Source organism: Panthera uncia (genome assembly GCF_023721935.1).
Source record: "Panthera uncia isolate 11264 chromosome A1 unlocalized genomic scaffold, Puncia_PCG_1.0 HiC_scaffold_17, whole genome shotgun sequence".
NCBI lineage: Eukaryota > Metazoa > Chordata > Mammalia > Carnivora > Felidae > Panthera > Panthera uncia.
In genome coordinates this window covers 43083797-43095901 of record NW_026057577.1, presented here as the reverse complement: position 1 = coordinate 43095901, position 12105 = coordinate 43083797, and the positions used below count along the sequence as shown (strand labels likewise).

Genomic DNA, 12105 nt, shown 5'->3' with positions numbered 1-12105 from the left:
TTCTGAAAAGTTGGAGAAGTTGGTGAAGATGAGAAGATTACTTACAGTGGGAAGATCCCTTTGGGGCTCAGACTTTGAAAGATATGGAGTGAAGGGAGAGGAACATGGAAAACTAACCCTTAGAGGTGCGGAGAGAAGATTCCTGGCTTCTGTATGTTGCCAGTGACTGGAAAGATGGCAATGAACAATGGTTTTGCATCTCTAACCCACTGGATGTGCTTACTATAGACAACTCAACCTAAAATAAGTTAATTTCCTTTCTAAATGTCCTGCATCCTTATTTTATGCAGTAGAGGGGGAAAAAAGCAAAAACAAAATAAAATCATATAGTAGACATACTACCATTTCAACTAGGTTATTCTATACTTGCATATGGAAGGTTTTAAGTAAAATGAAATTGTGTTATGGTCATAGGCTTAATTATTGTTTGTGATCCTTAGGGTATGGGATTACAAGGGACTTTCTACATTGTGTCATGTTTCCCTTTTTCCATTTTTATAAGAATCATTTAATATTTTTATATTCTTATAATCAGGGAAAGCCTACACAGATAAAATACTTTATATTTATTATTTTAAATTGTCTTTAAGGTTGTTACTTTTGGTAGGGGAAATAAAGGTCCAGTCTTACTCTTTAATTTACCTTGCAAGATTTAGGCAGCTGTTGGTGCACCTAAAGTATATATTTACAGAGATTGGTGCTTAAAAGAAAAAAGGAATAAAAAAGACAAATTTTAACCTAAGTCCCTAAAGTGAATACCAAACAGTCCAAGAATCCTTGATAACAATGAGCCATGTAGCAGATGTAGCAAATACTTTGAAAGTTATTCTAACTTTTGCAAATGCTGTATTAAAACCTATCTGGTAAATCCCAGGAGCCAAGATTCAGTGTGCGAAGTTCTTTGTTGTCCCACTGATCTTTTATGGAGTCTAAATTTCAAGGGCAGAATTTCTTCTCCTTCAATTCCTGTAGATTTGAAGACAAAGAAAAGGGATCTCCCGGACTTCACGTAAGCTTTTCAGTGTATTCTTTGTAATTGACAAGGACCAAGTTTTTTAAGATGCGACTCTTTGGAGTTTGGATTATTTCCCCCCACCCTGAAAGTTTTGTTTATCTGCTTGCTAATGGAGTAAAGTTGTCTGCAATTGATCCTTTTATGTAGTCTGCCTGTGGTCCCCAGGGTCAGCTTTTGTAAATGGAACCAGTTTCCATATGATACCTTTGGATATGGTCTTTTCATTTTCTCACCTTTGTAGTTTTTTGTGCACGCGGTGGGCAGAAACACCCTTCCAGGCTTCTTCCTTTGGCATTACAAGATCATCCTGGTCTCTGATTTGCAGTCCCAAGCACGGAGGAAGCATGTATGCAGGACATGTGTCACCTGCCCATATTATATGGGCATTCACATTGCTGTTCCTTTAAGAGAACTCTTAGTTCTGAGCGTGAAAATACAGCGTATTGTCAAATCTGTAAATTCTAAAGCCTCCAACATTGTTTTTGTTTGCTTCTTTATATCCACGCCAAAATGTAGAGGCCTCGTACTTAGCAGGGGCCGGGCTGCGTACTGAAAGAGTCTGGTTTCAACAGAAATAATTTTATTCCCATAACTACCCTGTCCCCTTGAAGCAGGTAAATCCTAAGTCTTCAGAAACGAAGCTTCAAGAATCCTAAAACCCAAACCCACAAAAAACGATCGCGCGGGTCCTAAATAACCTTGTTTGTGCCGCCCGTCGGACTCTCCCGCGAAACCTCGCAGGTGGCAGCCGACGGTGGAGACGTGGAGGCTGGGGCAGTCGGGGCGACCGGGAGGGGCGCGCGGGGTCCCCGCGGGGCAGGTGCGCGGCCGCGCGCGCGCGCGCGCGTGCGCGCCAGGTCCCGCCTGAGCCCCGCGGCGGGCGCGACCCCGGGCGGCAGGAGCTCCACGCCGGGTTTTGGGCCGCTCCCCCTCGCGCAGCCCCACAGCAGCCCCACAGACACACGCGCTCGCGTCCGCGCCTCCCGGGCTCGGCTTCAAAGCGAGCGGCGCCGGGCTGCGCGGGGTGATGCCCCGGCGAGGCGGCGGGGCTGTCGGGACTGGGGCTTCGGGGAAGGCGGCGGCGGGGGGCGCGGGCGGGCCTTGGCAGTTGGCAGGCTCCTCGTCAGGGAGCTGAGGAGGGGCCAGGCGGCGGCGGCGAGGACCGCGAGGGGCGTGAGGGGGAGTGTTCCCGGAAAGCCGCGGCGATGGAGCGGCGCTGCGCCGGGCGCCGGGGGAGTTGAGAAAGAAAACAGGAAACGTGGTGGCCGCGCACCCGGCCGCGGCTGATTCATTCTCGTCGTGAGAAGGCTCGGCGGGCGGAGCAGGAGCGGGGACGCCGCTCGGGCCGGCCGGCGACGAGACCCGGCCGTGGACCGGGCGCTCCCGCCGCGGGGCTGGCCCAGAGGCGCGCGCGCCGCCCCCTTCGCCAGCCTCCCGGGGCCGGCACTCGGGCCCGCCGCACCGTCGAAGAGTCGCGCCGTGAGGTTTTTGTCCGTGCCTCCGTGTAAAAGTTGGCCTGCCGCGCTTCGTGCGCCCTCCCCGGACGCGGGACTGAGACGCCGAGCTGGAGCAACCGTGCTTCCCCGAGGCCGGCCGCCCCGCTAGCTGAGCCTCGGCCCCCAGCGCGGTGCCAGGCTCGGCACTATGAAGGAGCAGCCCTCATGTGCGGGCACCGGGCGTCCGAGCATGGCGGGGTACGGCAGGATGGCCCCCTTTGAACTCGTTGGCGGCCCCGTGAAGCGCTTGAGAACTGAGCCCCCCTTTCCCTATCTCTTCGCAGAGGAGGCCTACCAGAAACTGGCCAGCGAGACCCTGGAGGAGCTGGACTGGTGTCTGGACCAGCTAGAGACCCTGCAGACGAGGCACTCTGTCAGTGAGATGGCCTCCAACAAGGTAAGCCCTGGTTCGCCTCTCACCGAGGCCCCTAGACTGGCGGTTCCCACGCCGGTGAATTCGCCAGCCCCTGTGGTCCTGAGAAAGACGTGCAGGGATTTTGTCACGCTGCATGGTGGCTGTTCTGCTCCCTTGAAGGGAGGTTCCTAATTCTGTGCCTTCCCTGTCTCTTACGTTCACTCCACACAAAGCAAACATTTTGCAGAAGCAACTTTGACATAGTTTGACTGCAGTACTCCCAGGACACAGTGAGTGGGGTTTTTTTTTTGGATGGGAGGGCAGTGGGCTTGTAAGTGACACTTTGCCCTTGCAGCAGAAACCCAGGCGGTCCCTTGGCATTGAATGCTTAAGGGTATTCTTGGGATTCCCAGTTGGAAATAGAGTTGCTGGAGGTCAGTGAAACCTCTAGGATGTCACTACCTACCCCACTCAACACTCCGAGTTCCCTGAACTTAGAACTTTAGCTCTCCTTTATCTAGATGTCAGGGTACGTTGTGAGAACTGAGCCTTTATGTGTTCGCTTAGCCTTAGATGTCCACAGGAAATGTCAGGAAAATTAGAAAGTTCATTAGGATCATTACCTTTGCTTTCATGAATCTTGGACAGACACCCAGTTTTCCGAGCTCATATAGTTACAGTGATGTTTCAATGGGTCATTTGTGTCATATGCCGAAGTGTTGGTCTTGATGGCCAATGGAGTTTGGGGGACTGAGAAGTCACCTTCAGCCTGAGACAGCCTTAAAGCAAGGTATAGTGTTATCAGTTTTACTCTATTTTTTGGAATTCCTGTGTTTTTTTGTCTTTAGTTATGTAAGGAAACAATTGGGATGTTGTATGTGTTTAATGACTATTTGGCTCAGGGGATAAGAAAGGAGGCACATTCACGTTGGGTGCAGATGACTGAGGGAGTCAACCAGTAAAAACTGGTAACTTTGTGTGGCAGTTAGAAACAGTTGATCCTTAAAGACATTTAAACATCTTTGGCCACCTATTTACAAGGTCAGGAAGGTTATACCATTTTATGGTTTATCTTTGTGCAGGTATCTTTAAACGAGTGATGCTTTTCCATAGCTTATTGTAGTTTTTATCCCACCTGTTTTTTTCCACAATCAGTGTTTTATAATACCATAGCATATCAGCCCCTTGATTGTCTTCTCTGTTGACAATGTTTATATAGATAGCGCTGTTTTCACAGTGAAAAGTTAGCTTCAAATAAAATAGAGAGACTCCTCACACACTGTCTATAGGCACTAACCTACCCATAAGCATACTGACCTAACCCACATGCACAATGTTGGTCAAATCTGGGTTTTATGCTTGTTTGGGTTTTTGGTTTTTGTTATTTGGGCCTCAGAAATTTGGTATGGCTTCTCATCAGGATAACCCATCATTGCTCTCTTACTCCCTGCTGTGGTATCAGGTGCCATTGTGCTCAGCTGGCTAACAAATTCTTAGTTCACTGATTAATTTTATGATATACGAATCTTTTTTTTTATTTTAATAATTTGATTCATAATAGTAGAGTATGCCTAGTGTCTTCAGCGTCCTACATGCTGAATGGGACCATTCTGCAGTGGGGTTGAGTTCTTAATTCTCTTGTCTGATTAATTGTACATAAAAAAAAGAAGAGCAGAATCTGAAGGCACCTCAAGGGATATGCACACATTTACTTATGTTTTCAAGATGATTTGACAGTACTTTTTCAGAGAAATGATCCTGAGCAGCTATAATTACTTTCCCCAGAAATCCATACTCTTAATGATGAGACCTGTGTTTGAATTTAAAAATTAACTTGAAATCTAATAATGTGTTATAAGTGACAGCAGCTGACAAGTAACTAGTTTATCTATACTTCAAGATTTTAAAAAATACAGCTCTAGGTCATAGTAATTGATCAAAATGATTTCTTTCTTTATGGCACCAAATAAGACAGGAATATATATTTTTTAATCTTCGTTGTGAAGGCACCCAATTAAACTTTGAGTTAATTTATAGATTTAGTTTGAAAGGTGTGTTTATTTGGTTGAAGTGAAATGCAGGTTAAGTGAGAAAAGACGTTTCAAAAAGGTAGTGATTCTAGCTGTTTGTGTCTTGTGGTTGAAAGATTATTGACAGGACACTTATTTTTAACATTAAAAAAACTCAACTTGGCTGAAGCTGTTGGTTAATCTTTTAATTTCTTAGCTATCCATTTCCTTTCTTTAACCCATTTGTTTTTAAAAGAATGCTACACTTGTGAAACTTTTTGTGGGTGAAAAAGGATTAACATAGAAGGAAAAAAGAGCTCTTGGTGAATGTTGTATAGTCACCCTTCTGCTTGATAACAAGGGCAGGAATAAGTCCCATCCACATGAGCTGTAAACTGAGTGGGAGCAGCTGATCTTAAGGTCCCCGTGATGCCCAACCTAAGTCTGAATTGGAGATGTGACAGCTTGCATCACCTATCTCTTGAGGATGAATGAATACATCTGCAACATTGCTTTCTGGCTTTCAGTTGTGTTACTATCCATTATTTTAACATGCACTTCTTTGAACCAGCCAGTATTTTCTGGTTATTGTCTTTCTGCCTTTGAAAAATCCTGACATTTTTAGGTTTTCTTCTCACTTGGATTTTTTTTATTTTAATAGTATAAAATAACAATAAAAATACTAGTAAGGTCATGATTTTTAAGTGATTATAGAAAGAGAATATTTATTGTGGAGATAGATTTGGGTATTATGAAGAAGGAAATTGATTTCTCCAACCCATTCAACCAGTTGGGTTAACAGATTATTTCTGTGTTTTTAAAAATCTTAATTAAAGAAATCCAAGTTATTTGCAGTTTTAAAATGGTGCTTCAGAAGCAACTACCTGTATTTCCTGATTGCTATTGTAATGTGCATAATACTTACGGATGCTACTAAGGCAGGAAAATTATTGAACTCTTGGCCAAGGCCAACGTTGACTGTAATACATGTAGGATGTTTGTACCAAGTAGGGTAAGAAACTCCAGATGGCATTTAATTTGAGTGATTAAAACTACAGCATTTACCCTCATAAGCACATTAATCTCCTTGAGACTTGTTCATATTTCCTTTGGAACCTCATTGCTACAGTTGAGGGAGGTTTTGGTAAGGTCGTAAGCAGACAGACCTGGAAGTTAAATCTTGGTTTTGTTCCTTGCTAGCTGACGTACGTTAGAAAAATGACTTCAATTTTTTAGCTTCAGTTTACTTTGTATAAGATCAGCACAATAATATCCATTTGAAAGGTTAATGTAAGAGTTTGACTATGTATATGTATATATATGTATATATATATGTGTGTGTGTGTATATATATAACAACCTAGCTAATAAATAGTTTGTGATAGTAGGCACTATACCTGTTATTACTGGTATTAATATTTAAGATTTAGGTAAAACTTCCTTGATTGTTTTCTTGGCCAAAATATGTTTTTTTTTTTACCATTCAGTTGTAATTTTTGCTTGACATTTTAAGTTTCATGGATTGTTATAATGCAGTCCTTAGATAACAGTCTTTAGTACACATGTCTATGTTATTTTAAAATGCTTAGATAATACACAGTTTTTGGTATAGTATTCATATAAACATTTTGAACTTTAAATTAGAAGTCTAGTCTCTTCTTAATTTCCAGTTACAGAATCCAGACAGAAGTGCTAAATAGTTTTTCTCTTTTACTCTAAAACTAAAAACACAGCACTTACTAATTCTTGGAGCATGTTAAACATAAATGGACTTGGTGGAAACGTTTCCATTCTTTTGTACAGAATTTGCAAAGCTAAAATACCTTATTTTGTACAGAATTTGCAAAGCTAAAATACCTTATTAGCTAAAATACCTTTTTAAGGCAGGATAGTTTCACAGTGTTTTTGGCTACCTTTCCCTCAAGGAAAGTAACTTGAGGATGTGAGGAGGTCAGGCCAAGAGTCTAAGCTTCAGGACTTTCAAAGATCATGCTATGGAACCCTGTCACTTCATCCTCCTGTGACCTAATAATACATACTTCAGAAGGCCTTCAGTGTCTCTGAGTGCAGTGATGTTTAAAAGAGAAAACAAAATCATTTTGATTTCCTCCTAAAATATACCACTATAAAAATATATTTTGTTTCTCCTCTCTAATTTGGGGGCAGTTTCGAGGCTTGGCATTGCTGGAAACGGCCGTGCTTCAAGCTGCGAGTCTCTTGAAGTTAGCATTCAAGCATCCTTCCAAGAGACTTCAGGTTTTTCTTTAGTTAATTCTAGATATGCATAAGCCAACTTTGCAAATGTGGTCATGACCTCTTTACGGAATTTATTTTGTCTATTTACTTTTTAACCAACATCTCTATCATGTTTCTGTTGCCTATAAATTAATTGCTTTTCTGGGGTGCTTGTTCTTAGTTCTTCTGCTGTCTGCTCCCCCTGGTGCTTTTGAATAGTCAGTGCATACATAAAGTATACTAGAGCATTCTGTGACTGCTGATATTTTTTCTTCTGGGCAAGAGAGATGCTGGAATGAATACAGAATGTTCATAGGAGTGGTTAAATCCTAAAATATTTCAGCATTACATGGATATAACTTTCAGAACAGAAATAAATGTTTAACTTTTGCTAAGAAAGAAGCTGAAAAGGTATTTTAATTTTATGAAGAGCAAATACCAAATAACATATTTTCTACATTAAAATATTAAAATTTATTGATAGTGTCATAAGAGGATTGTTGAGTTAAGATGACTAACATAAAATCTTAACATTTTAAAAGAAAGTATCTTCCGTAACTATAGAAATTCAACTTTACTAATGTCTGGAGTTTGCTGTCTGCTTTTTCATCTACTTATTAAAAGTAGATGTGGCAAAGATTTAGGTAGTTTATATGCAGTGCCTTAAAGTTAATATGGAAGATTGAGAATGTTTATTTTTATGGTCACCATTAGGAAAAAAAATACTTTCTTTTTTTTTTTTAAGTAACAATAGAAAGCAGGAAATACTTTTAACAGAAATTTTCATTTTTCATTGAATAGTAAAGCCCTTACTTAATTTTAATGTTTAACTTAATAAAACACTAAACATTAAAACAAGTCTTAATTTGTCTCTATTGTCATCAACTCCATTTTTGTGTCAGTATTTAGTGTCAGTAAGCTTCAGTATACCTAACATTTAATTATCAAAAACCTCCAATTTTTGTGATTCAGTAAATTAGTCATTACAAGAAAAATCACTTTCATTTATTACATTTTGATTTAATTATAGGATAGCGGTGACTTTGGCCTGAGAGCATAATGAACTATGTCCTTTTTTTTTTTTTTTTAATTTCAAACCAAGAATAAAACACTACTTTTTCAAATGCTGTGGTCAGATGAAACAAACTCTTTTCCCATGTAATAAGGATGATAGACAATGCTATTGTTCAATTTAAGAAGATTCCTCTGAGAGTCACACAGATTGTAGCTATTAAGATACACACATATGGCAGATGCGAAATGTTGATAATGTAATGATTTTCAGATTATCCCGAAAGTATGTAGAATCTAATTTTCTCTTTTATAGAAAGAGGCCAACCCTTTAAAACTGGAAATAGCTAGAGTTTATTTTGTGATGGCCTAGCTTTGCTGAGATAGTAGGGCCGTGCCTGGCTAATCGTGATCATTCAGTTGGCAATATTAGTCTCAGATGTTTATCAGAAATAGAGAGAATGGGCAACCCTTTATTTTAATATTCACAGTTGTTTTAGGAGACATTTTAAGAAGTTATTTTATTTACACTAACTGAGAATGGGGACGGGATTTCTTTATTAAACAACAAATACTTCTGTGATATTTATTAGAAAACTAGTTACGCTGGATTACCAACTGCAGTAGTAACAGGTTTATTATTCTTTACACTTAAAGAATGCTTTATTTTTAATGAAGTATTTTTCATTGTTATCATTGGTTAGTGTTCTGGACTTTTTGTTACTGTTTTGCCGTACTTTGTATATGATGAATGTGAGTGATACTTCCTCCCTTGCTTGCCAATGTACACCAGTGATTCTTTATAGAGTGGGAAGAATATAGATTTTTTTTTTTCGTTAGGCAAGCTTGGTTTCACATTTCAGTTCTGCTGCTTCCGACCTAATATTTGGGGCAACAGTTGTCACTCCCTGAATCTCCACTTCCTCATTATACAGGGAGATAATAAAGGGGAAAATAAAATTGAAAGGTTGTTGACAGCATTCGATATAATGTATGCAAAGCTCACTTTGGTGCATATCACATACTGCATGCTCAACAAATTACATGTAATTTATTCTATGCCTACCATATACTAAACAAGAGAGATAAAGAAAACCTTGTGTAATATATTCTTTGCAATGTAACAACATAACATTTCTTACAAGAAAAACCTGACCTTTTTATTCTGTCGTAAGCCTAAGTTAGTGTTGCTCAAAATTTGTGGTTTCTGTGTATATCAAATACGGTATATTTTGAAAGTTTTTATTTGAAGTATTTTTAAATTGTAAATACCCATCTGAGTGCTTCATTCTTAATCAATGATATTTATGAAACCATGGGTTTGGTGTCCCAGCTATATTTTTTCCAATATACACTTTTTAATACACATTAAAATTAATTTGTGACAAAGTGAGAAAATGTTCACCCATGTACCACTTAAAAGCATTTTGCTTACCACTCACAGATGAGTATACTTTTGGATATCCTAAGCAACAAGAAGAACAATTTTAGGAGTCATCTTTAGTGAGAAAGATATGTTTTAAACAACCCATGGTTTTCCTTCTCTGCCATTAACGGGACCTCCCCACTGAAGGAGAAAATGCCAAACTTCATCAGCAGAAATCTCCCATTCATTAGACATTCATTCCTCAGGCAGAATGGTCTGTGGATTTGCAGCACCCTTCTGTAGCTAGACTACCTGAGCTGGATTCACTCTCTGCCTTTTACTAGGTGCAAATTGGACAGCTTACCTTCTGTGCTTTGGTTTCCTCATCTATTAAATAGTTGGTATGACAATTTCATGAATTAAAAGACAGTAAGTGTCTAGACGGAGTCAGAAACATTGTAGATGCCCAATAGTGTTAAGTCTTTCGTTTCCATCCAGAAATTAATAGTGTCTTTCTTTTCTTATTTTGTGAGGTGAGGGCTAGAGAAGGTGTTTATTTGCTGTCTTGATACCTATACTTGTCGTGAGCTTTTAAAAGGCAACGGTGGCCTAATGATGTTGATGTAAACCAAAGAATACTGTTGGAATGTTTCATTGGCTCTTCTCTCTCTCAGTGACTTTTCAAGTAGTTTAACTCGGTTTTCTTTGTGTAATTTTACAGTACAACTCCTCAAACTGACACGAAGTTTTATCATAATATCTAAAACTCCCTGGGTTTTAGAAATCTGAATAAAGTGTGGACTTCTGTTAATATCTCTAGGAAAAAGATAAAACAGTAGAGAATAGTCTGTATGAGTACTTCCCTGTTAATCCTGCGAATGAGACTGAAAATAACCGAGACACAGAATCTCTTATTAATATTTAATGTTAAGAAAATCCTGTTAAGGACATGGCTTCCCATTGCACCTCTCAACATCTTAACCATCTAGTATGTACACAAATATTTGCTTGCTCTGTCAGCTGAGAAGGCCTAAAGAAATGGCACCCCAGTAGCAACAAACACACCCAGCACCCTCATCTTGGTTTCCATTCTCCCCACAAGCCAGGACTCCTTGGAAAATATTTGACTCTGGAACTGGGGCAGGAAATGAGACAGGAGCATGTTGTCATGCCAGAAAGCAAGGAGGTGCTCAAACAAAACCCCACGTTGATGGGAGCATATCAGAGGGACACAAGAGCAAACTAAAAGGGCTTCTGATTGCCAAATTCTGAAACAATTTGATCAAGAAAATAAACTATTATTGGATTGTAACCCAAAATAAAAAATATCCTTGTATTAATACTGATAAATGAATAACTAAATAAATAAATAAATGAGAATAGAAAAATCTGTGCAGAAGAATTCCACATAATTTACGTAGATATTCTGCTGTTAAGGAAGGAGAGCAAAACTCTCCCCTCGTGCAGGGTGGACTGTACATATTGACTCCCTTCCAAAAAGCACAGTATGGAAAAAGAATGACTCTATAATGGAGAAACCTGACACACACACAGCTACCTCAGGTCATCAAAGTCAGTATCAACAGTGATAAGTCAGGTTGTAGTATATACCCTTGATATGCAATGATGAAAATAATTCTTTACATTTGTGGCCTTTCTACAAAAAACATATAACCCAACTCTCATCATGAGAAAAACATAAGATAATTCCTAACTGAGGGACATTCTACAAAACATCGGACTAGTTCTCCTCAAAACTGTCAAGGTTAACCAAAACAAGGAAAAGCAGAGAAACCATCACAACTAAGAGCCTACGTTACTAAATATAACGTGAGATCTTGGATAGGATCCTAGCCTAGAAAGAGAACATTAGGCAAAAACTAAGGACATCTGATTAAAGTGTGGACTTCAGTTAATAATAATGTATCCGTGTTGGAGCTCCTGGGTGGCTCAGTCGGTTAAGTGTCTGACTCTTGGTTTCAGCTCAGGTCATGATCTCATTTCAAGCCCCATATCAGGCTCTACCACTGATAGTGTGGATCCTGCTTGGGATTCTCTCTCTCTCCCTCTCTCTGCACCTACCCCACTGGTGCTCTCTCAAAATAAATAAATAAACTTATAATAATAATAATAATAATAATAATAATAAATATAATAGTAATAATAATATAATAATGTATCAGTGTTGATTCAGCACCTGTGACAAATATGTCATAGTAATGTAGTGTTAATATTGGGGGGAAATTGGATGAAGGGCATATGGGAACTCTCTGTACTTCACAGTTTTTCTATAAATCTAAAACTTTGCTAAAATAAAAAATGTATTAAACAAATCTTAACTGTCTTCTAAGGCCTATTTGGAATGTTGCCTTCTCCTTGAAGTTTTTTCTGTCCTCTCTTCTCCCATATCTCCCACCCCAGCCTCCCCTGATTAGGTGGTCATGTCTTTCTTAACTCCCTTAACTCTAAATACTGCAATATTTTTCTTAGTTTTACTGACATTATGTTGTACACTAGGTTGTTAGTCTTACTCATTTTTCCAGCACCCATAGCATTAGACAGAAAGCCTTGTTAAGTAGGTGCTCAATAAATATTGGGTGAATCATATTAATGGTATT

At 39.6% G+C, this 12105-nt stretch overlaps 1 protein-coding gene and 1 long non-coding RNA gene across 6 annotated transcripts in view; one reads left to right on the top strand and one right to left on the bottom strand.

Moving 5' to 3' along the window:
* LOC125934930 (uncharacterized) overlaps positions 1-6838 on the bottom strand; it is a 105138-nt gene extending 98300 nt beyond the window's left edge. The window contains exon 1 of one of the 2 annotated variants that reach the window (XR_007461579.1): positions 6750-6838. This is a non-coding gene — a long non-coding RNA (uncharacterized LOC125934930). Of the gene's footprint in view, positions 1-3489; positions 3575-6749 lie in introns of those variants that run through there. The other variant, XR_007461578.1, reaches the window with a different exon arrangement.
* The window catches only part of PDE4D (phosphodiesterase 4D), a 585222-nt gene that overhangs the window by 528942 nt on the left and 44175 nt on the right, over positions 1-12105 (top strand). For 3 of the 4 annotated variants that reach the window (XM_049648543.1, XM_049648545.1, XM_049648544.1), the window contains exon 6: positions 2796-2908. In XM_049648543.1, coding sequence (XP_049504500.1) covers positions 2796-2908 — 113 coding nt within the window. Of the gene's footprint in view, positions 1-2394; positions 2710-2795; positions 2909-12105 lie in introns of those variants that run through there. The other variant, XM_049648546.1, reaches the window with a different exon arrangement.